The 26334-nt window shown below is 36.8% G+C and overlaps 1 protein-coding gene, 1 long non-coding RNA gene and 1 pseudogene across 3 annotated transcripts; 2 read left to right on the forward strand and 1 right to left on the reverse strand.

The window, feature by feature from the left end:
* The first annotated feature begins 1027 nt into the window (after positions 1-1027).
* On the forward strand, positions 1028-2957 carry LOC111402839 (transcription termination factor MTERF8, chloroplastic-like). Its single transcript, XM_023031143.1, has 5 exons — positions 1028-1233; positions 1324-1489; positions 1719-1825; positions 1894-2142; positions 2837-2957. The coding sequence occupies exons 1-5, from the start codon at positions 1028-1030 to the stop codon at positions 2955-2957; spliced, it is 849 nt and encodes a 282-aa protein (XP_022886911.1).
* A 6458-nt stretch (positions 2958-9415) lies between these two features.
* On the reverse strand, positions 9416-10746 carry LOC111404828. Of its 2 annotated transcripts, none has more exons than XR_002704691.1 (3): positions 10683-10746; positions 10132-10212; positions 9416-10034 (listed from the first exon to the last, which is right to left on the reverse strand). It is a non-coding gene; the product is annotated as an uncharacterized LOC111404828 (long non-coding RNA). The 2 variants fall into 2 exon arrangements; XR_002704692.1 differs by lacking the exon at positions 10683-10746 and adding an exon at positions 10335-10375.
* A 6072-nt stretch (positions 10747-16818) lies between these two features.
* On the forward strand, positions 16819-19364 carry LOC111402840 (annotated as a pseudogene).
* The last annotated feature ends 6970 nt before the right edge of the window (positions 19365-26334 follow it).

A 26334-nucleotide genomic window follows, 5' to 3' on the forward strand; every position in this document is an offset into this window, starting at 1 on the left:
ACAAAATTTGGTCTCCAATTTACAACCAATTTTGGAGTCTGGTACATGAAAGAATCCTTATTTAATTAAAGGAATTTTGTTTGAATTTAAATTAAACTCTTCTAGAGATTATTGATCCTATAAATAGTGAATGTATTTTATTTTAGATGTGGTCAGAGAGTTGATTTGAGAGAAAAATATTGTGAGCCTAGTATTTTAAAACTTTTCTTACATTGGGTAGAAAAGTAGGTGTTGTAAAATCGAATTTATTTGTTTCTTTGTAATACTTGAGAATTCAGTTGGTGAGTGAAATTTTATATGATTGTCACAATTTTTCATATAGTTGACGATTCGTTTAATTTGTGCGTTATATTCTTTATTTTTTATTTGCTAATATTATTCTGAACAACAAAAGATCTTGCGGGTAAATAAAAATAAAAAGAATTGCCGTAAAACTTCCCATCACATTGAGCATATCCAATCCAAGAACGACCACTGTAAAGGCTAACCTCCTTACAATGAATGCAAGCCTGCTAACTATCGTCGACAATTTCTGAATTTGCCGATCAATTTTCTAGCGAGCTATTTTGCCCCTTTCTCTCTCACTGGTTTCGCTTTCCACCGTAAATTCGCCACTCCAACAAACAATCAAAGAAGCCTAATAACTCTCTGCGTTTATACCTAATGCCACTGCAGCTCTGCTACTATCAATGACAACCAACCCACCATTTTCACTCACTCGAGTAAGTACAAGTTTCTTAGTTTTTTTTTTCTTTCCTCACTTTCTCTTACTGTCAAATTTTCAAACAGTTAGAGGCTAATGTATTGAGTGTTGGAATTACCATAATTGTTCCAAGCCACATTGATTTTTAATTTCGATATGAAATTTTATTGATCTTGAATTTCAACTTGGTTCTTTTTAAAAGGTCAAACTTGTTAGCCCACTAAGCCCACACCATTTTCTTCTCGATTAAGAAATGTTGGATTATACCATTAACAAATCTGTTTGATCTAATTTATTTCTCAAGTTTTGTTTTCTTAAGGTGCGATGCTGTTTTCACTATTTCAAGAAATTGGGTTCAATGAGAAAGACACTGAAGCATTATTGGATACCCATGCTACTTTCAAGTTCATGCCTATTGAATCCATTCGTAAGAGAATTCATTCCTTACAATCTGTTGGAGTCGGTGGTCTTTCTCGATTGACTGTAAAGTGCCCTGATGTATTAACATCTCAAGAAATCAAGGCATTGTTGTATTTTTTGGTTAATGATGATGATTTAGGATTAAATGGGAGATTTGAGCCCGTGTAGCTCGGGTGACTTTTTAATGTATTTGACCCTAGATTTCTCGTAGGACTTCAGAGAAAAGTGAAGTTGCTATTTCAATACGGGATTCCCCAAGAAAAGCTTGTTCATGTCCTTAAAATTGTTAATTTGACTAAGGCCTTGTGCTTTGAGTCATCTGAAGAAATGGAAAGAATGCTTCATTTCTTGAACCGTTTTAGTGGTGTTAGTTTGATTCTTCGCCTGCCTGCAAATTTGCATTATGATATGGATGCATAATTGGCTCCAATAATCGAGCTTCTCTTGGAGTTAGTGGGAGAGATGAGAAAGCCACTGCAACCGTATTAGCCGTGTTGACCACTTAAAAGACCATGTCGAGTTCTTGAATTCTTATGCTGATTTAAGTTTATCAAGAGATCTTTAGAATAATTCTTGTTTACCCAAACTTGTTTAGTGTGAGCAAGAAGAGCAAATTGCATCCCAGAATCGATTTTCTTATGCAGTCTGGGTTGAATTCGCAGGACGTATTTACATTCCTGATCAAGGCACCCTTTATCTTAGGTCTTTCATTTGAGGAGAATCTAGCACGCAAGCTGGTTTTCTTAGTGAAGATTTGGTTATGAAAATAGGACAAGGGAACTGGCTATGGCAATGGGAGTTGTTACTCGTACCAGCTGCAAAAACTTGCATTGGAATATTGGGGTATTCTTGAACTATGGCTTGACTTGTGAGGATATCTTAGAGGTGAGCAAGAAGTACCCTCAAGTTCTACAGTACAACCATGATTCTTTGGAGGAAAAGATGGATTACTTGATTGAGGAAATGGGTGGTGAAGTCAGAAAGCTGTTGTCTTTTCCTGCATTTCTTGGTAAACATAGGTATAAAGCAAAGAAAATATTTTAGGTGAAGGAATGTCCATAACAAGCTACTGAGTGTGTCTGCAGCAAAGTTCTCGATGAAAAGCAAAAAGAAGCATTCTGTGAACGTGATTGATGTAGGAGTTGAAAAGGATTAAGTTTTCTACTAAAACTTTTATCAAACCCTTCCACAAATGTACATAAATCCTCCATGTTGGAATCAAAGAGAAGATTAGAAACGGAAGTATACCTTGATCCATAGATGTGATTACTTAAGTAGGTTATGATCTTTCAATTGATACGTAATTCTTTAGGAATTTTTCTCCGATGATGGGAATTTTTCTTTATGATAAATGTTTTCATATGAAAATTTGATTAAACTTGACCAATAATAGAATAACTAAAAATTATTATTGCAAGGGGAGCTCAATTAACAAATGATATATAGTGGCAATACAAAATTCAGTGTTCCACCAACGGCAGTCTAGATATATATGCCACAAACCAAGTGCCCCAGGAAACGAAATTTCTTCATGTGGGTTGCTAATAGAATGTAAATTAATTGAACGATACCAGAAGCAAGACCAAGGAATGGAGGAATAGACAATAACTTTGTACCAGAGAAAACAAATAGCCACACTTAATCAGTGGCCTAAGCTTATCCATGGAAGGCCAGCGTCAATTTACGGCCTCAACTACGTACTAGTTAATGCAGGCAGTGTTTACCATCAGGCAGTGTTTACCATACCATCAGGCTGATGGACATAGGAATGCCATTGTGTGAACTTAATATACAATTGAGGCTTGAGTGCACACTAGATTCTTGGGCAACATAGTTATGAGGCCATTGAAACTTATGGTTATAATATGGTAATTGCCCTGAGATAGATAAATCTTGCAGCTGAACTAGGTTAGTCTAAATTTCCATCTCTCCTTACTTGATGCTTCACGCATGGAGTAAGTTTTCAAGATGCTATATCCAAAATGCATTCTGAATAGTAATATTTTGGAGAATGTGAGGCTCAAAAATAATAAATTTTTTTGAATTTACGTATAATATTATTTTATTGAAGAGTCTGTAGTTGAAAATAAGAAAGAATAAGAAAGAAAAAAAATATATATTTTGGGAAAATGAAGCCCAAACATGGGCTATATGAGTTTTAGCAAACCCTCGCGACCTGACCGGGCAGGTCGATCCCCGTTTGTGCGCCCCGAAGCGGCGAAGTGGCAAACAATTTTGCCTAAACGGATTGAGTCGAGCTTTTGAGTATTTGGCCGAATTCGATACGAACTTTAATCGATTTTCAATTCTCAATTTATTTAACCAATATCCAACAAGGCCAACTTCAATTTACGGCTTCAACTACGTGCTAATTAATGCAAGTAGTGTTTACTTTACCATCAGGCTGATGGACATAGGAATGCCATTGTGTGAACTTAATATACAATTGAGGCTTGAGTGCACACTAGATTCTTGGGCAACATAGCTATGAGGCCATTGAAACTTATGGTTATAATATGGTAATTGCCCTGAGATAGATAAATCTTGCAGCTGAACTAGGTTAGTCTAAATTTCCATCTCTCCTTACTTGATGCTTCACGCATGGAGTAAGTTTTCAAGATGCTATATCCAAAATGCATTTTGAATAGAAATATTTTGGAGAATGTGAGGCTCAAAAATAATAAATTTTTTTGAATTTACGTGTAATATTATTTTATTGAAGAGTCTGTAGTTGAAAATAAGAAAGAATAAGAAAGAAAAAAAAATATATTTTGGGAAAATGAAGCCCAAACAAGGGCTATATGAGTTTTAGCAAAAGTAGCTATATAGAATCTTGATGTATTGGTCGATAGGTATCCATAGAAAGAAAGAATTCCCTCAATACTTGGATTATAAATAAAAAGGAAAATCAAAGAAAAAATTCGTCGTTCGGATTTACCCTTCAATGAAACTTCTCCTTCTAGGAGCCCTAGGACTGAGAAAGATACTCTGTTTCTCACTGTATCAGGGGCTTCAACAACCTGAATCATATCATTGGTTTTGAGAAATTGGCGTCCGATTGAACTCCGATAGCCACCACCAAGTGATGTAGGGTTCGAACAATATAGCACATCCCACTCTGCAGAGACGACAAACATTCGACGTCAGCGAGCACTTCATTTCCGAAACTAAAGTTCTCTTTTGTTGTGGAATAATTTAAAAAAATTATTAGGATGATTTTCTCATTCATCATTGAAACAGGCATTTGTCATTGACTACACAAAGTTTTAGAAGCAATTCAGTGTCTATAGAATTTCGGTGAAGTTGCAGTAAATCCATGTTCAAAATCACATAGCCAAAAGCTAACGTATATTTATATTCAATGTCTCTACAATTTCCTCATGTATGAAACTTCAAAGTGGTCAGTGCAGCCACCTTATCTTATTTGTGGAAAGTTAAATAAAATAACCGATCAGATATCAGAAAGAGAATGATTGGTTTTTATTGAGACAACTGAGTAATAGCTTAACCTGAAACTCGAGCAACTCTTAATTATTGCACAATCTAGTCTGCAGCAACCCAACCAACAGCCATATTATATGCATCAATGCCATTCAAACCAAAGAAGTTTCTCTCTCTAAGAAGATCGCATAGTACAAGTCATTATGTGAATAAAATGTTTTGCAGAAAAATCAATTATAAGAATTCAGTTTATGACAGCAAACAAATTGAATGGGCAATTGTCAACTTCTCTTCTGTGAATAACTTTCAACTTTTCAAATGTTACCCCAAGTCTGTATTATTCGATAATTTCGAATTGGAAGCAGGATTCAAAATCAATAACTGATTATAATTACTGAGAATGGGATTTTTTTACCTCCAAATATAAGTAGGTATTTTACAAGCTCATCAACACAAAACTTTTGCAATTCAGTAGCCACTGCAGCTACCTTTTGGTGCTCATCTCTCGTCAGCAGAACTCCTCGATCTGTTTGCATGACCTAATTAAGTGATCAATCTCAGTCTTCTTTACATTTGAAATTCTAAGAAAGCATCACTCACAAAGATAAAAACAATATAAACTTTACTAGATGGAAATGACAGAAACAATGCAGTTGAAAGGATGAATTATCATGTCTACAATGCAGAAAATGACTTGTAAACACAAACTGGTAAATAAAGAACGATCAGTACATAACAAATGTCGTAAAGGTAGAAACTTTGAGATCTAAAGCACATATTGCAATTTGCAAACAATACATATGAAATTTAACATAAGTACTAAACTATGTAGTACATGAAGGTTCAGATACCTTAAAACTGTCATAATGCCTTATCAAATTAGAGCACTATGGTAATGAAAATATCATTCGATCTTATTAGCATGAGATAGCAAATGCAAGTCTTGTAATTTTTATATACTAACTCAAAGAAGAAAAACATCAGTGTTTATGTGATTTTCTTTTTCTTTTTTTGAATTCACTGTAGATAAGTAATTAGTCAACCATCATGGGTTTCATTACTTAAATTACCTGGCAACAGAAATCATTTTAAATAAAATGTCAACACAAATCAGTTTAGTTTAGTCAACTTCGTAGTTGAAGGAGATTGTTCTCATTCTTGAGACCATGTCTTGAACGTTCTCACAAATATGGTTCTTTGGTATTCTTGAGTGTCATCATTGTCTATGCAGGACACATTAACGGATTTGCCTGTCCTCATGGCTGTGCTTACTAACGGGTCCATTCCACTACTTTTCACTAGCTTTTTATGGGCTAATGGCTCAGCAGTATCCTTTTCTCCTCTTGTATTCTTGGTTCTCTCTCTCTCTCTCTCTCTCTTTTATTTATTTATTATTATTTTTTTGCCATTGTTGGTATATATTTCGTCCTGACCTATAGAGAACCAGAAGTCCACCGTACCAATTAAGAAAGATCAACTATAACTATTTAAAGGTGAGTAGTGGAAAGTTCTTGTAACCGCAATACAAAAGTAGGCATGCCTTGGAAGACCTAAACATCACTCATGGAACTCACGTTTCTCGTGAAGAATATAATTCATTGGGTCCGCGAATAGAATTTACAACGGAATTGTCCTAACAATTGAAATCTTAAGTAAAAATGGTACCTTGGAAATGATGGATGCGACGAGATCATCCGGCCTAGTAGGCAAAGAGGTTTCAACTGATACTGAAGCATAAATTCTACCACCGTCAGTCTTGATAGACCGCCGGCGATGAAGTGGAAAAGTTGGGCAATTAGAGGTGGAGGTGAAAAGCTGGGGAAGTATAACTAGAGCTGTCGAAGCACAGGCTGCAATCGCGATGGATAGTCTGCATAATGATGTGTAATGGAGTGGGATTGGTGATTTGTTTTTGTAGATTGAAAATCTGAATTGGGACCCAGGGAAATCTGCTGGTGGTCTGTTTGTTGCCACATGGATTTTGCCACATAACTATTGATTTCCGGCTTTAAAGCAACTTTGTTCTCAATGAATATAATAACAAAAATGCTGCAGTGCCAAAAGAATGGGTGACTAACACCTTGACCGACCCTCACAATAAGGGAAGGGCCCACTTTTTTTTTGGAGATTTTTTTTTTTTTTTATGCAGGTACATTCGTTTGCATAATGTCTAGATTCATTACAGAGCCAACATCTGCAATTCGAGTGTAGCACACGGCTCAGGAAATGCACTCGCTGCGGTGGATTTAGTTATAACTGGACCACATGTTCGAACCACACTGTACCATGTCCGATGTAAGCAGCAATTTATACGTGAGCGGTTGAAATTGTAAGTTAAGTATTCCCTCGATGTCGTTTGTATATGACAATGTAAATATTGCATTACTGTTTTCATTCTCTTACGCATAAACAATATTCTTTCTTATGTTCACAATTACAGTACGCAAATAGGCACAACGTACTGTATAACACCCTCGAACCAAAAATACAATTTTGTTGTGCATAACATTGTTGCCATTGTTGACATATGTAAATTGAATGTATGGAATAGAAAACGTTCAACCAAAATACATGTTTCCTTTCATATGCATATTACGAACACATCATTTTTAGCGTATAACACTGTCCGTATTGTTTACAAAGTACGTTGGCTGTACACATGAGGCTGTGTTCGTTCACCCAAAATACATATTATAATTCATATGCATACTACAGACACAGAAAATTTACCAGTAAACCCCGATAGTTCATCTGTTATTCCCGACAGATGGTGTCTGCCATTCTCGATAGTTGTCCGACGATCCGCTTAACAAAATACAAAATACATATAACATGCCAACGGGAGTTTCCTACATGCTACAGAATTGGTACATACGTAACAAAATCCATCCCTTACAAAAAAATACTATACATACATACGTAGAAACCCACACACGCAACAAAGTCGGACTCTTCACTCGGAGCTAACACTTGAACCTTCTTCCCCACCGTCATCATCCGAATCATCCTAGCTGATGACAATTACCTCAGACGATGGAACGCAACCCTACCCTTCATCCTCGTGACTTTCAACTTCGTCTACATCTATAAATGGGACGACCCATTCAAGTACATTTCTTGGAGACTTACCTACATCACTTACAACTTCGTCCAGGTTCAGAAAGGGAACGATAGTGATGGCTCTCCTATCACCATTCGAACTCACTTCCTAATCGTCCGAAGAAATTACGATGGAACATAGCGGGGTTGAACCGGGTGTTGGCAAAGGCTCTTCAACTGGCAGTGGTGAATTGCTTCCCGTGGACGATGCCATTGTTTTGATATGAAGAAACATGCTTGAAATATTGTGATACATTCCTGCTACAAGATGCCTCACAAAAAATCTCATGTATCCCACTTCGAAAGTATAAGCCATGCTATATACTGGAGATATTTGAGGACATTTAAAGAAATTTAGCAACCAACCACCATTTCATTTCTACTTAACACTTGATTGACCATTGGTGTGATGGTTTAGGGTATAAGTGTACATTCGCCCCTAGGCTCTCTCCATAAATGGGGAGAATTATGAGTAAATTGTACCCATGTGCAAGACCTACAATGAGAACACTCCTGCAGCTGGATTGGCAATCAATCTGGAAGTTAAATTACTTTACTAAATTTTTGTAGTCCTTAGTCATAATTGAATACAATTTTTAAATTCTAAATCATATGAATTGCATTCAAATTTGATAAAATTAATGTCCCTGCCAATGAAGATGAACATTGGGTGACACAAAAAGTCATTGTTCAAATAAATTATAATTTGTACGAACAAGCTAATTTATACTAAAATGCATGTTGAAATAAACATACACCGGTTGTAATGTTGGGGCCAACGTAGCAAAGATAACAACGAATTATTCATACTACGGTAATGAAAATTTTAAAATACACGCTCCATTACACACAAAATCATTAGATATCATGAATCATTTGTACAGCTATAACAGCTTCAGCTCCAACGAAATTAAAGTACAATATACTACTACTTCACCAAGTAGCATGAACATCAATTTAATTACAGTACAAAGAAATGTCTAGTCTCAATGTCCGTTCCACTTAACCATATCTCAATATGGAATTAAAGTAATCTAATAACCCCCTTGACATAATTAACCACATCATATGGGATAGGAGTAATAGTCTCCACAGTTGCACCTTCAGGCATGAACCCAAGTGTGGGTCCATTAGGCTGATTTTTGGTGAAAATCACTACACCTCTTAATTTAGCCTCAGCCTTCATTTTGTCTGTACTCTTTATCATTCTGCAAAAATTCCTCATCACACCTCGATCAACGCACATGATCAACTCAAAAAGCAACCCTCCGAATGAACCTGCTGCCTACCTGCATCACGTGTGTGCTAAAGTACAATGACACAGCACAGAATGTCCGTAACTATCTATCCAACTAACGCACAAACCAAAAAATTTACTCACTCATGGAATAGGAAACGGGCATGCTATGTAATCCCAAAAAATGAACAACCCTTTCACATATCATAAACAATACATGCCATAAATATAATGTTCAAGTCAAGATACAAGACAAGGAAGACATCCTACCAGACCAACAAAGGCTCATTTTCGCTGGTAAACAGCTCGAGGATGGCCGTAATTTGGCCGACTATAACATTCAGAAGGAGTCCACACTCCACTTGAGGCTTCGTGGTGGTAGGCAATTTTTTGTCAAAACCCCTACTGGGAAGACAATAACCCGTGAAGGTGACAACTCCGACACCATTGATAATGTTAAAGCCACAATTCAGGACATGGAGAGAATCCCACTAGACCAGGAGAGGCTAATCTTCGCTGGCAAACAGCTTGAGGACTGCTGAACATTGGCAGACTATAATATTCAGAAGGAGTCAACTCTGCACTTGGTACTGAGGTTGAGGGGAGGCATGCAGATTTTTGTAAAGACTCTGACAGGAAAACCCGTCAGTTCGTCTTGAAAAATCATATGACTGGATGTATAAGAATGATGATATATTCATTTTAGTTTTGATGTTGATCTACCCTTTTACATTTCATCAACAATACATGCATTATTTTGTCAACGTATACACACAAAATTGACTGGCAATACCATCCCATGCTTGCATTAAATATTTATTATCGCAAAACGATATGTACTCTATATAAAATAGTTTAATGTGTAGCATATGGCTGAGCAAACGTATCCGTCCATAAAACTAACCAAATTAAAAGCATGTCCTTGTTACGAACAACGTATCTACTACTACAACACACCTTATCGGACTACTTGAACTCACTTATTTCTTTACTCTCTTTGCCCTTCCCCTTGTGTATGGAGTCCGGGTAGGTGGTGCAGGACGTCGAACATGAGTCAATCGTTGCCTGTTTGTGCTGCCTACATTGCCTTCCTTTCTGGTACGGTCACCTGTGTCGAAAACTCTGTGGCAGCGCCTATATAAAAAATTTCAAAATTTTAGTGAAACAGTTATATGTGAAGGAGGCCACATAGTCGTGGAATAAGATGGACCCGTTTAAAATAGGCACGTACCGTTCACCTCCGTGATGTCATGGGCCGATGGGCCTTCCTCGTTGTCGTCGCTGGGGAGCGTGGGGACGGTCTCTCTTGGGTCTAGTTGAAAGCAAATTTGGTGAAATGGACAAACACAAGATATGGATTATAATTTGCATAATGGGGGAGGTGATTGGTAATAGAACCCAAATCACAGAAGTTGAAAAAAATTACGCATGTACCGTTCACCTCCTGCATTTCACCCTCTTCTGCACGGTCGTCGTCCTGTGGGCTCCGTTTGTCTCCGCCTTCCCCATCTAGTTGGAAGACAAAAAAAATTGATGAATGAGTGAAATTGAATACATATGCATATCACGAGATGAGATGACAGAAGTTGAAAAAAATTACGCACATACCGTTTACCTCCTGCATTTCACCCTCGTCTGCATGGTTGTCGTCGTGTGGACTCCGTTTGTCGCTGCCTTTCTCGGCTACTTGGAAACAAAGAAAAAATTATTCAAGGAGTGAAAATGAATACATTTGCATATCATGAGATGAGATGACATAAAATACAAAAATTATGCACGTACCGTTCACCTCCTGCATTTCAGCCTCCTCTGCATGGTCGTTGTCATGTGGGCTCCGTTCGTCGCTGCCTTCTCCATCTAGTTGGAAAACAAAAAAAATTACTGAATGAGTAAAATTGAATACAGTTGCATATCATTAGATGAGATGACATCAAATACAAATATGTGTTACACATAACTAACCGACATACCATTCATCTTCAAGTTCTCGGTAGGCGAAGGATGACCACCGTCATCTGGGCACAGGTCCATGTCTCCTCCATCAACATCTAAGTAATTTGGCAATTAAAAAAATACATTTGTAAACGAACGCATGGGAAAAATTACACATCTCTGCAGACATGTTGTAAGTGAAAGTTGCAGTAACATAAACTCATACCTTCGTGGGAGTCATCCCAAATGTTTGACTCATTCACGACAGGAGCTATAGCGGAAGTGGAGGTGCCATCGAACGGGGGCACCAAGGTAGATATGAAGTCCCTCAGTCTGGCAAACTCCTCGTTCATGTGCTGAATGATTTCAAGCTTCACGGTCCGCAACCTCATCTAGATGAGGATGTGCTGGTCCAACAACATGCCCTCCACGTCCTCATGTCACAGTCGGTCCACCACGCGTACCCTGCAGCCCAGATGTGGACGGGTAACCATTGGAGTGGGTAATACACCTGACTACCGTCCCAAGGCATCCTCGTCGTCCTCAGTGTCACCAGCACCGGTCTCGTTGGAGGTGTCGCGACTGCTGTCTTCGCTATCGTTAACCTTAGACCCATCGTCGCCGTTGCCCTCCCGTGTCTGACGATCATCACTCGAGGATATCTCATCGTCCTCGGCCCCTACATCGAACTCGTCGTCATGACCGTCACCCGCAGCGCTACTGTCATGTCCCCCACTGGCCGGTGCAGCCTCATGGAACTGTGGCTCGACAACACTCCTAGCGAGGTCGTCCAAAAATTGCATCGGACGGTCGGGGAACGGCACCAAACTAGCGATGCATGGGAGATCACGCTCGGCCTCCGTGGGACGTAGTGTGGCGTGCATGTGCAGCTGTAGAAACAGGGAAGAACGGGTAGTTAAAATATATTGCATACTATTCCCTAAAAAATAAAATAATTGAAAGGCAAATGAAAAATATCCATGACCTGTACGTCCCTGAAGAACGCATCGTACATACGCTGCTGCGGTTGTTTGGTAGAGGTCCAGCACAGAAGCCGAGGCGATTGTTCACCCACCTGCTGACCGAAGCGTTCGTCCAGTTCGGGCACGGCCTCATATATCCAAATCTGTCCGGACGAAAAAAAAATTGTCGCATAAGTAGCCATCCAAAGAATGTAGATAACTGTTGAAATACTTACAAACAAAAAACATAAACTTAATGTTGTTCTTACCTACATGGTGATCGGAAATTCGTGAATTGTATAGCAGACGTCGTTCTCATTCTTCATCTTTGCATCACTCATTTTACGTGCCCAGGTACCACGGAGTCCCTTCAACAAACGGCTGTACCCCACTTTGGCCCAGGGGTAGGAAAAAAGCTCCAAATTGTCGACAAGAGAAAGCGTATCCTCATCAATGCCAACATTATTGTCCGGAGCAGTGATAACTCCTTCCACAATCAGAGCAAGCTCGAGCTTGTATCTATCTGCCCGGGGTGTCGACACGCGAACAAAGATCTTCTCCAATTGGGCACATGAAATCTTCTCCAGCGATTTGAAATACTTTTCCTTGAGTCTCCTCTTCTCCAATGCTTTTTTGTACTGATCGCCCTCCAGAAACGAGCCAGCATGTAGTCCAGTGATGATAGCATACTCCTGCAGTCCAAACTGGGTAAGGTGGCCCTGCACGTTGAACCACAACTCGTGGGACTTATCGCAATGGATCCCTCTGCACACAAGTGCCTGGATTAGTTGAGCGAAAAATTGGAACTCTAGAACGTCAGCAAGAAACCCAAGGCAGGAGTTGCGAAAGTCAGCTCGTAGTCAGTCATCCAAGTGATCCATCACCATTTTAATGTACTCCAGGTTGCTCCATTGCGAGATGCGCACGGGCAGCCATACATTTTTCGGCACCCAAAATTGAAATTCCATCTGTTCCGCAGATGAAACGATAATGGTCAGACCATAAATCAACACCAAATGAATATTTCAAAGAGCATGCGTACTTTGGAAGAGCATACAACCACATCAATCGGAACAAGTAATACGAGAAACGTATAAGAACAGATCATCTACCCAAACGGTGTCACACATGTTATGTCGAATTGTGCATGCAATGTTGAACTCAAAAAAAAGTTACTAAAGATATTTTGAATGTGCGAAAATACGTACGGCAATGAGATATGAATGTTCGACATACATGTTATTTTGAAACGCACGTGCAATGTCGTTAGTGACCACAGTTATGTGTCGAGACACTGTCATCGAAACCTGTGTCGACAGATGACTGCACTCGTCTGGCAGGACAGTGCTATCTGTCATCTGTCGAGAATGCCTGCAGCTAACTATTGGGAACGACGATTCATTTGTTGAAATTCACCCAACTGTTGAGAATTACAGCAGCCAAATGTCAGGAACGACAATTTTCAATAGACACATGTGATACGTATGCATGGTGTCCCAACACGCAAACTTGGTACGTAACAACGAAAATCTAGTCATCACAGTCGAAAAACAATTACAAGTGAAAACAAACATCCTCTAAGTCCCTTTCTATAGGATGTCTCATTATACTGTCGTGTTGCAAATGTAGCATATGGGTTCTAAAGTACATATTGCAAACGGGTTCACATCATAAGCATAATTCATCTAATAATCAATTACAAACTTCTAAAAAAAACTAATATGTGAACACCGTTGAAGAGTATTAACAACCTAAGCACAAAATGATGGGTTCGAAATAAAATTAGGAAACTAAACATGTACTCTATAAATTTAAACAATTTGAAAAAACATATGTCTGCCTGTCCATGTCCACAAACATTGTCCTAACTAACAACATTTTCAACCGAAAATACTTTGTATCAAACCCAAAATTACTCGCACGGTCTCAATTTCCACATTTCTCACCTACTGCCATTGCCAACCACCCACTGTCCACAACAAAATATTTTCATTACATCAACCAACAACCCAATGCGAGATACCGTATATCATGTAAATAATTTCCACGAAAAATATTTCTCCTTCATGCAAAACGAATATCAAATGCTACTACTAAACAACCAACACACACGACTCAAAACTGGAATCTGAGATTGAAGAAAATTAAATAAAAAACCTAATTCATGTTAACAAATAGTAAAATTTGACGTTTACATTAATATAACACCTTCAAAAATTTAAATAAATAAACCCAATGATTCAACAAGAATAAGAGCTCGTTTGAGCCACATTATAATGAGAATGAGAAATAGAGCCGTTATGGACCCCACACCAGAGATAGAAATTCAAAAATGGTGGCTTGATGTGATGGATAACGGTCATATTTTTCATTTTAATGAGGTAAAAATGGGGCTCAAACAGGGGCTAAATAAGCGCTGCATTCCTTGCAAAATTAATACCAAAGATAAATTCAAAAAATGGAATACCTTTTGTACAGTGTTTTGCAATTGCACAGAAGATGAGATCCAAAAGGCAGTGGTCGATTCCTCCAACGCTTCCAATATCATCGCTGGCTGGAAGTAGGAGATATTTCCGTCATGGAGAGGATTTAGTCGGCGGTCAATGTAGTGAGAGAGAGCAGTGTAGGTCCTGTGATTTTAGGGGCATAAGGCGAACTCCACAAATTAGACCCTCTCCAAAAAATTTGTATCATACATGCAAAATTTATAACAGTATTACAAAATCAATTGTCAACTTGTTAACTTAAAACATAACAGTAAAATTGATAATAAGAAAACATTTCAATCATCTCACAATGAAAATTTTCAACATAATCAGTATGTGCGCCTCTGCAATTGATTATATGATTAAATGCTAGCAAAAGTCAATATAACCCCACAAACGTACATTCTTACAATGCAATCATATAAGCCGACAGTATTTCAAACATTTCCTATATGTTAATAAATAAGCAAGCACAAGTCCTTGCTTACCTAACAAGTAGGACTTCAACAAAAATTTTGAAATGACACAATTCAACACTTTGAGAATTCCATCGTCACAACTCACAATCATGAAATCAAAAATTTTAAATGTGAAAAATAATTATTATTTTCTTTCTAATATTTCATGAAACCCTTTGTTTGGAACACGTTGAACACCATATCTATTGTCAAAGCTAATTTGAAAGATAAGTACAAAGATGAAACTACATGAAGCAATCCGAGGCCAAACAAGATGCAGTAAAAGAAAAGAGACTACACCAAATGTTAGATTTAATCCCCTCTAAATGCTCCACTAGTGATTCAGTTTCAATTTAACCTTTTACCTTATCACTCATTAACTAGTCATACAGTTTGAACATGCTATTGGACGTGATTGCAATGTCTGTCTTGTATGAGAACAAGATAAAGTTTAAGCTTTGAACAATGAAAAGTCTAACATATAACTTCCGAAAATGATCAAGCTACAAACATATTTAAGGAGTATTAAATAAGTGAAACTTCCATTCAACTACAAACTTCTCTGAATACTAAGCAATATTAGCAACAATGATCACTTTATAGCAGCAAAAGATTCGAATTCAGGTCATATGTCATCAAGTAATATTGTGTAAATTTTCATCTTTACTAGGAGTAGATACAATGAAAATTCTTACAAAATTCAAAAGCAACTGATGTGATTTACACAGTTTGACAGCCAATCTTCATAGCATATTTGTTAAGTCCTTATATTCCCAAGTACATCACATAGCATACGGTGCATATCCCTATTTGATTATTAAAACGGATAAAGCCTCAATAAAAGTCAATATAATTTATTGAGTGCATTGAATCATTAAACAAAATCATGCTATACAATTAAAAAAAAAATCACTCTCCCTCTATTTATCCAATTTAGGTTCGTCAAGCATTCACTATAAGCATCATTACATCAAAGCATGCTTTACTAAACTGCAATTTGAATATTCTCAAAATAATTATCATACTATACATGTCCTCATGTCCATTTTGCTTGATAAAATAAAAGATATTAAAATGAAGAAAGAAATAATTGTATACTGGTTCTCCTTTGACTGGGGAAGTGTGGAAACAAACTTTCGAGGTACTAACCCTGCAATCAATTTCAATTTTCCTCACCACTTGCAATCCACAAAAAACCATACACCCATAATCATACAACTCTTAAACCGAACACAAATAAACACCAAAAACAAAAACCCATAAATCCTTTTCACAAAAGGCAAAAATCACAAATGCGTCCACACAAAATAGATTACTGTACATAGGGGTACTGCTGGGCAGTAGGCGGACGACACCTATAGATCGGAGCAGTGAGAAGATCGGGCTTTGGGTTTCTATTTTCGGTGAGAGAAGTGTATTTTAGAGTTTTAAGGATTCCGTTTTTGGTGAGGGATACGAGTTCGCCGGCATTATGCGATTTCGGTGGTCGAACTGTGTTTCACAGTTTTAGGGATTCCGTTTTTGGTGAGGTAGACGAGTTCGCCGGCAATTTACAATTTCGATGGTCGATTTTGTTACCATATATAACGGCGAATATTTGGGAGAATGATTTGTTACTAATTTTCAGGGATTGTATCTTTAATTTATTTAGTTTCCTTTTAGATCAAATAACTGTAAATATATATACTATACACAACACAATGTAAAGCGGATTTTTTTCGTCATGGTATCAAAGATAGGGTTCTAAGCTCTTACCCGCTGTGAATCTCGCCTCGTTCGGTGTATTCGGTCATCGTCGGTGCCTCTCCGGGAGATCTCCGTTTTGGGTGTTGGGCGTGTGGGTTTGGTCGCCCGTCTGCATATTTTAGGTTTGGTTGTCTTCTGCGTCTTCTGCGTGTTGGTACGTGTTGGTCTGTTGTCTTCTGCGTGTTGGGCATGCATTAATTACTCTCTGTGGGTCACTTATTTTATTTCAGTTTCAGCACATGGTTTATTCTTTTTTGGTTTGGGTTCTTCATTTGGTTGAATATTTTATTCATCATGTCATTTGATAAGTTAGACTCATTTATTATCCACTTCAATGGAAAAAATTACTCGGCTTGGGAATTCCAATTCCAATTATTTGCGAAAGGAAAAGAGTTGTGGGGACATCTTGATGGTAGTGATCTCACTCCCAAAGATGTTGCGGCTTTGTCGAAGTGGAAAATTAAGGATGCAAATTGAACTTTTCAAAAAGCTGAAGGATGAAATTACTATATATAACAAAGTTGGATGACCAAATCAAACTTTTGGAAAAGTTGAAGGATGGAATTGCTTTTATAGAAAAGGCGGTTGATCAAATTGAACTTTTCGAAAAGTTCGAGGATAAAATTGCTCTTAGGTAATAGTTGAAGGATGAAATTCGTGTTCCATAAAAGTTTGATTACCAAATTGAACTTTTCAAAAAGTTCAAGGATGAAATTGCCGTAATATAAACGTTGGATGACCAAATTGTACTCTAGAGAAAGCTGAAGGATGAAATTGCCTTTCAACAATAGTTGGATGACCAAACTGAACTTGTAGAAAAGTTGAAGGATAAATTCGTGTTCTATAAAAGTTGGATTACCAAATTGAACTTTTCAAAAAGTTCAAGGATGAAATTGCCGTAATACAAACGTTGGACGATCAAATTGTACTCTAGAGAAAGCTGAAGGATGAAATTGCTTTTTAACAAAAATTGGATGACCAAATTGAACTTGTCCAAAAGTTGAAGGAAGAAATTCATTTTCTAGAAAAGTTGGATGACCAAATTGTACTCTTGAGAAAGCTGAAGGATGAAATTGCTTTTCAACAATAGTTGGATGACCAAAATGAACTTGTCGGATAGTTGAGGATGAAATTGCTGTTCTACAAAAGTCGGATCATCAAATTGAACTCTTAAGAAAGTTGAATGATGAAAGTGCTGTTACAAAAAAGTGGAATGACCAAATTGAACTCTTAAGAAAGTTGAAGGATGAAATTGCCTTTAAGTAAAAGTTTGGTGACCAAATCGAACTTGTCGGAAAGTTTAAGGATGAAATTGCTGTTCTACAAAAGTCAAATCACCAAACTGAACTATTCAAAATGTTCAAGGATGACATTGCAGTTACATAATAGTGGGATGAATAACATTGGGATGACCAAATTGAACTCTTAAAAAAGTTGAAGGATGAAATTGTCGTTAAATAAAAGTCGGATGACCAAATTGATCTTTTCAGAAAGTTGAAGGAAGAAATTGCTTTTCTAGAAAACTTAAAAGATGAAATTGTTGTTATAAAAAGTTGGATGACCAAATTGAACTCTTTGGAAAGCTGAAGGATGAAATTGCTTTTGTAGAAAAAGTGGATGATCAAATTAAATTCTTGAGAAAGTTCGAGTGTGAAATTGCTTTTATATAAAAGTTGGATGACCAAATTGACTTTTCTTAAAGTTGAAGGTCTAAATTGCTTGTAAAGTTAAAGAATGAAATTGCTTTTCATAGATAGTTGGATTATCAAATTGAAATTTTGTAAAGTTGAACGAAACCCTAAACCTCCTTAAAACCCTAAATAACCCAAACCCTAACCCTAAATGCTAAATATTTAATCCTAAACATTTAACTTTTTAAAACATTCAATTTGGTGATCAAACTTTTAAAGAACAGCAATTTCATCCTTTAACTTTCCAAAAGTTCAATTTGTTCAGCCAACGTTTTAGAACAGCACTTTCATCCTTCCGCTTTCCGAAAAGTTCAAATGGTCATCAAGCTAAAGTGCCCTGATGTATTAACATCTCAAAAAATCAAGGCATCGTTGTATTTTTTTGGTTAATGATTATGATTTTGGATTAAATGGGAAATTTGAGCCTGTGTAGCTCGGGCAACTTTTTAATGTATCTGACCTTAGATTTCTCGTGGGACTTCATAGAAAAGTAAAGTTGCTATTTCAATACGGGATTCCCCAAGAAAAGCTTGTTCATGTGCTTAAAACTGTTAATTTATCTAAGGCCTTGTGATTTGAGTCATCTGAAGAAATGGAAAGAATGCTTCATTTCTTGAACCGTTTTAGTGGTGTTAGTTTGATTCTTCGCTGCCTGCAAATTTGCATTATGATATGGAGGCATAATTGGCTCCAATAATCGAGTTTCTCTTGGAGTTAAGTGGGAGAGATGAGAAAGCAACTGCAACCGTATTAGCCGTGTTGACCACTTAAAAGACCATGTCGAGTTCTTGAATTCTTATGCTGATTTAAGTTTATCAAGAAATCTTTAGAATAATTCTTGTTTACCCAAACTTGTTTAGTGTGAGCAGGAAGAGGAAATTGCATCACAAAATCGATTTTCTTATGCAGTCTGCGTTGAATTCACAGGACGTATTTACGTTCTTGATCAAGGCACCCTTGTTCTTAAGTCTTTCATTTGAGGAGAATCTAGCATGCAAGCTGGTTTTCTTAGTGAAGATTTGGTTATGAGAATAGGACAAGGGAATTGGCTATGGCAATGGGAACTGTTACTCGTACCAGCTGCAAAAATTTGCAGGGAAATATTGGGGTATTCTTGAACTATGGCTTGACTTGCGAGGATATCTTAGAGGTGAGCAAGAAGTACCCTCAAGTTCTACAGTACAATTGATAAGTTCAAGTTTTTGCACTATTTCGAGCAATTAAACTTAGATATTTGTGAGTTTCATTAGCGATTTATTACTTAATTTAGTTATTTTTATTGTGTGGGCAAAAACCCGACTTTGAATGATGATTTGAAGGTATTTATGCGAAAAAAGACCGAAAAAATAAAGGAAGCATGAAGATGTTGAAAGAGGATGTTTTTATTAAAAAATAAAATAAAATTTCGACGCCCAGGCCGAATAGAACCCGGGATATTTTTAATTGTTTTCAAACTTTCAGGGACCAATGCTGCAATTTCCTTTAGGTTTTAGGTTAAAACATTCAACCAAATACAAGATTTTCATTCTTGGAACTCTAGGAGAGCAGCTGGTTCTTCTTCTTGCCTTTTGTTTTCTTTCTTTTTCCTTTTCCTTTTACCTATATTTTCTTAAACATTTTGGGAAATATTGGAACATTGAGATGGTACATTAGATAGGAGAAGATGACCCATTGATATTGAAGGATTTTCTACCATTTCTCTCTTTATCAATAAGTTTTTCTCTTCACCTTTTTCATCAATATTTTGTAAGAAATTGTTAGTTATTTGTGAATATTTCATGGGTAACTAATTATATTTGTGATTGGGGATTATTTCAAACCCGAGTTATGATTTTCAATTAATTTATACTTTATAATTCTCTTAATTAATGAGTTTAATCTATTGTGTTAAATGTTTATTTTGTTCTTCTTGATTGTTTAGGCATACAACTAAATTATTAAATTGTTTCGATGAATGCTATTTTGAGATTAGTAGTATGTAATAACTATTGATTCTAAAACCTAGTAGAAATTACATGTCGATAGATTATGAAGAATTTTCAATTGAATGTATGTGGATTAACACTTAAATTAGTAAACCGAGCTTGCGAGTTTACTCTTAATTCACTTCATATTTTTTGTCGTAATGTGTTTGTTAAATTAAATCTAGAGAGCTTGTTCTAGGTTGTTTAATGAGTAGAATTGAGTAAATAGCTTGTTTTATTCGACTAACATGTAAGAAGAGATTGAAGTAATTGAGCTTGTAATTATTCTCGAATTTTTGTTAATGTTGAGAACGAAAATCTTTTGTGATTATTGACATGAAAATCATTCTCGTGGCGACGAAATATCCCCCAATAATATTTTCTCACATTCAATCAAGAACCAATTTGTTTATTTCAAATTTCAAGTTTTTTCTAGTTTAAATTTATCGCTCTCTTTAGTTCAACAAACCAAACCCCCCAATTTAATATATTTCGTATATTATTATTAATTTTACTTTTTAGTGCGCAATTGACATAATTGAATCAATCCTTTGCGGGAAATGACCCTTACTTGCCATGATACTATTTAAGACGACACATTTAAGTTAAGTAAGGAAAATTAATTGGAACATGATTTGTAACGTATTAATTTTGGCACTGTGTCGCCGGGGATTGTTTTATCAATTTTATCATTTAGGTTGTGAATGAGCAAAAAACCTATAACACACTACAACCTAAGATCAAGAAAAGAGGCCGACACGTCGTAAAGTGGAGAAGACATTTCTCCAACTAGACATCTAAGGCGATTGAGCATTGAATCCTCAAGTGATTCCGAACACATAGAGCCCGAAATGGTGGATGCAAATCGAGCCTTAAAGGAACTTGTAGCTCTAACTTTTGTTCAACAACCTCTATGCATTCAATATCCCCAAGTGGAGGTGGGATTTGAACTAAAGTCCAGGATGATTCATCTACTTCCCACATTTTATGGATTCGTCGGAGAGGATCCAAATAAGCATTTGAAAGAATTTCATGTAGTTTGCTCGAGCATGAAACCATCGGGTATATCGGAAGAGCAAGTGAAATTGCGTGCATTTCCTTTCTCTCTTGTAGACACTACTAAGGAATAGCTCTATTATTTGTCGGTCGGTCTTATTACCACGTGGAATGAAATGCAAAAGCTCTTATTGAAGAGATATTTCCCAGCTTCAAAGGCTACAGACATCAGGAAAGAAATATGTAGCATTCGACAATCTCAAGGGGAAAATCTCTATGAGTATTGGGAGAGATTCAGAAGGCTATGTGCTAGTTTTCCAAACCACAATCAGTGAGCAATTACTTCTACAATACTTCTATGAAGGATTGCTCCCAATGGAGAGAAGTATGATTGATGCGCCAGTGGAGAAACTTTAATGGATAATGTAATGCCCCGACTCACATGGATGGAAACGTCACTCAAACCATTGTACTTTAACCGTAAAGTTAGTTCAATATATTTTTAGTAGAACGTATAAAGATTAAATTTTAGAATTTAATTAAAGAATTTTCTTTTTTTTAATTTAAACAATAATCCAATTCTAAAAGAAAACAATTTCAAAAAAAAATATTTTTAGAATGGGTTCCATGCATATAACGACTATTGACGTGAAATTTTGGCAAAACTTAAAAAGCAATGTTGCTGTTCCAGTTTTTGTCTCAAACAGTAATTGTCAAAATAAATTTGTTTTCATTGCTATCAACCGTGAAGCTTCATCAAATTTTAATTTAGGTAGTAAACTCCTTATAATATGACATAGTCAAAAACTAGCTTTCGTCGACATCATATGGGGTATTAAAATATTTTTCAAAACTCAGCAATGACCTGGTTGAAAGGTAAACTGGTGCAGTTCACTTAAAATAGCATATAAAATTCCACTGACGTCAAAACCACATGATTTCAAATATATTCAGTATCTAATCCATGAGACTATCAAATTCAATTGGTTTCATCCAAAAATTCCAAGTAACGAGTGAGTTATGAATTTTTGAAAACAAAGGTAGAAGCTGAAAAATAGAGACAGCACCCAGCATAGGTTACTTTATGTGACATATAACCTTTGACCTATATTGGATTGACATGATTCCAATTTTATTTAGTATCTAACTTATTAGGCTATCCAATCCAATTGGTTTCGCATAAAAATACCAAGTAAGGAAAGAGTTATGATTTTTTTAAGGATGAGGCAGAAACTGAAATTTCTGGAGAGACATCAAAACTTTAAGTCGCTAACTTTTTTTTTTGTATACGGTGATTTGTAAATTTATTCCTATAACGCATATCTACTTTCAAACATAATTTATTCATAATGAGTGTTCGTAAAATAGATCCACACAATATTCATAGGAATCAAATTTAAAAAAAATTTAAACGTCTCAAAATCAATTAAAGATGTAAATCACCGACTTCTCTATGATATGTTGGATCATCCTTTACCATCATCTACGCCCCAAGAAAAATCCATTCAACTTGTAGGAAGGGAATTAACCCATGAGTTTGAAACTCAATAGATATCATCGGTGCAAATTCGTTATCAAATTAGAAATTCCGAACTATAGATTCATACCGTCGCACGTAGATGGATTTCCGGCAAAATTCAATTACTATAACATTATCATAACACGTAGAGCCGGAGAATGATCATGCAAACTGTTGTAGTGTCGAAGCACCGTACCTGAAGGTACCATTTCATTTAAACATTTATCGAAAAATTAGATTTGAAAACGAATGAACACTTGCATCACTACCTACCTTGAATTTTCTTGGATAAAAGAACAAAATATATAGAAAGCCTTCCTTTTTCTCACCTTTGTTATACTTTAAGCTTAACTTGATATGAAATATATTTTTTTGAGAGAAAATGAGAAGAAATTCGGCATAATTCCATTTTATTTTTTTCTCGGCTACTACAGATAAAACACCGGGAGTTGCTAGGGATTTGATAGCCCACATGGCCACAAACTCACAACAATTTGGTAGTGGAGAAGCAGCACCGGTTAAACAAGCAAGTGAGGTAGGAGCAACCTCTCAAATTGAATGACAATTAGCCGGTCTTACATTGCTTGTGCAACAAATGGCACTTGGGACAATGCAAAAAGCAAAAGTGTGGGATTTGTTCTATTGTATGACATCCTCCTGAGGCATGCCGGACACTACAAGAAGGAGCCTGAGAGCAAGCGAATGCCATTGGGGGATTTCCAATGTTACAGAGACAGAGATATAATCCATATGCTAACACATATAATCCTGGATTTAGAGATCATCCTAATCTCAGTTATGGAGGAAATCATTTCATAGCTCCATAATCACAGTTTAATCATCCCTCGGGGTTCAATCAACAAAGGCAACCACAACACCCACAACCTCGTCAACAAACTCCACCTCAAAGTTCAGAGATGTCTCTTGAGGATATGGTTAAGTCTTTGGCTTCTAGTACAATACAATTTCAACAAGAGATAAAGACATCAATTAAGAATTTGGAGACACAAGTGAGTCAATTGGCCAACACGGTGGGTAAATTGGAGGCTCTAGGATTGGGAAAACTTCCTTCTCAAGCAATCAACCCGAGAGAAAATGCTAGTGTCGTGACACTAAGAAGTGGAAAAATTTTGAAAGACACACCAAGGAAAATGAAAGATCAAGTTGAGGAGTTAACGCAAAAGAAGAACTTAGCATATGAAAAAGATAAAGCTACGACTCCAACTGCGGGATCTAAGGTAGAATCTAAAAGTTCTATTCCTACTTATGTTCCCTCTCCTCCATTTCCTAGCAGGTTTGCAAAGTCCAAAGAGGATAAACATGAGAAAGAAATCTTGGAGACTTTTCGCAAGGTTCAATTGAACATACCACTTTTGGATGCAATTTATCAAGTGTCTTGTTATGCAAAGTTCCTCAAGAATTTGTGCACTAACAAGCATAGATTGAAAGGTAATGAAGTGGTAAGTGTAGGGGAAAATGTCTCAGTGGTCTTGCAAAAGAAACTTTCACCAAAATGTAAGGACCCTAGAAGTTATACCATCCCTTGCATTATTGGTAACACTAGGTTTGAAAAGGCAATGCTAGATTTAGGAGCATCTATTAATGTCATGCCATATTCCATTTATGCTTCCTTAAATCTAGGATCACTTAAAGAAATCGGTGTTATTATTCAACTTGCTGATAGATCTAATGCATTTCCAAAGGGTGCGTAGGAGGATGTTTTGGTGCAAGTAAATCAATTGATTTTTCTGACAGATTTCTACGTTGTTGACATGCAAGATGAACCAACATCTTTGTCGCCACCATTGCTCTTGGAAAGACCATTTATGAGAACTGTGCGTACAAAAATAGATGTGCATGATGGTACATTGACAATGGAGTTTGATGGTGAGATTATTCGCTTCAACATCTTTGAAGCAGTGAGGTATCCTAGTGATGTTCATACTTCTTTTTCAATTGATATAATAGATTCATTAGTACAAAAAGTTTTTGAATTATCAAATGAAGATGCATTGGATACCATTTTGATTAAAAGCATTGATGCTAACAATCTCATCGGATTGAGCAAGAATTTACAAGTGTGCAAGGATGTTGTAGAAACCGTGGCATCACTTGAGTCGCTACCAAGTATTCCACCAAGGTATGATCTCTCCTATATTGCTCTTCCGATATCTAAAGAGAAACTTTTACCTTCGCTGACGCAGGCCGAGCATTTGAAGTATGTCTATTTCGGAGAGGGGAAAACACTACTGGTGATCATTGCAAAGAATCTCACAACACTTAAAGAAGATAGGCTTATCCATGTGCTCAAAGAACACAAAATGACCATTGGTCAGACAATAGGCAATATCAAGGGGATAAGCCCTTCTATGTGCATACACCGGATATTGCTCAAAGGTGGATCAAAGCCATCGAGAAGCACAACATCGCTTGAATCCTCCCATGATGGAGGTGTTGAAGAAAGAAATTTTGAAGTTGCTAGATGTTGGTATCATCTTTCCCATCTCCGATAACAAGTGGGTAAGCCCAGTCCAAGTTGTTCCCAGAAAGTCCGGAATCACAGTGGTGACGAATGAAGAGAATGAGCTTGTACCAACTCGGGTCCAAATGGGTTGGAGGATTTGTATTGATTATAGAAAACTTAATTGTGCAACCCGAAAAGATCACTTTTCCTTACCCTTTATTGATCAAATGTTGGAAAGGTTAGCAGGTCATTCTCATTATTGTTTTCTTGATGGTTATTCCGGTTATAACCAAATCGTGAATGCTCCAGAGGATCAAGAGAAAACAACATTCACTTGTCCATTTGGCATCTTTGCTTACCGGTGCATGCCCTTCGGCCTTTGCAATGGTCCCGCAACCTTCAAAGATGTATGATAAGTATATTCTCCGATTATATTAAAAGCATCATTAGGGTCTTTATGGATGATTATAGTGTTTATGGTAATACCTTTGATAGTTGCCTAGAAAATCTCACACTTGTGCTTAAGAGATGTATGGACGCTAACCTAGTACTTAATTGGGAAAAATGTCATTTTATGGTTGATCAAGGCATAGTGTTAGGCCATGTCATTTCTTCCAAGGGGATAGAAGTTGATAAATCTAAAATTGATCTAATTTGTTCTTTTCTTCCTCCAACAAGTGTGAGAGAGGTTCGTTCTTTTCTGGGACATGCAGGATTTTATCGAAGGTTTATCAAGGATTTTTCCAAATGTGTAAGACCACTATGCAGGCTATTGCAAAAAGAGGTGCCATTTCACTTTGATGAAGATTGTAAAAAGGCATTCGAAAGCTTGAAGGAACTTTTGACATGAGCACCCATCATTCAACCACCAGATTGGAACAGACCATTTAAGTTGATGTGTGATACAAATGACTTTACATTGGGAGCTGTTTTAGGGCAACGAGTTGGAAAGACACCTCATGTTATATATTATGCATCAAGGACTTTGAATGATGCCCAACTCAATTACTCTACTACTGAAAAAGAGCTTTTAGCAGTTATTTTTGCCTTTGAGAAATTTCGTTCATATCTTATTGGCACTAAAGTAACTGTTTTTTCTGATCATGCAGCTCGTAGGTACTTGCTTGCCAAGAAAGAGGCAAAACCAAGGTTCATTAGATGGATCCTCCTCTTACAAGGGTTTGACCTTGAGATTAAAGACAAAAAGGGAAGTGAA

The sequence above is a fragment of the Olea europaea genome, chromosome 11, assembly GCF_002742605.1.
Source record: "Olea europaea var. sylvestris chromosome 11, O_europaea_v1, whole genome shotgun sequence".
In the NCBI taxonomy this organism is placed as follows: domain Eukaryota; kingdom Viridiplantae; phylum Streptophyta; class Magnoliopsida; order Lamiales; family Oleaceae; genus Olea; species Olea europaea.

Bases quoted from the DNA above. Each gene is read 5' to 3' on its own strand.
- LOC111402839 (XM_023031143.1), top strand. From the start codon at position 1,028: ATGCTGTTTTCACTATTTCAAGAAATTGGGTTCAATGAGAAAGACACT. The intron at 1,490-1,718 runs GTTAGTTTGATT...AAACTTGTTTAG, and splicing joins TCTTGAACCGTTTTAGTGGT to TGTGAGCAAGAAGAGCAAAT. The intron at 2,143-2,836 runs GTATAAAGCAAA...TAGTTAATGCAG, and splicing joins GCATTTCTTGGTAAACATAG to GCAGTGTTTACCATCAGGCA.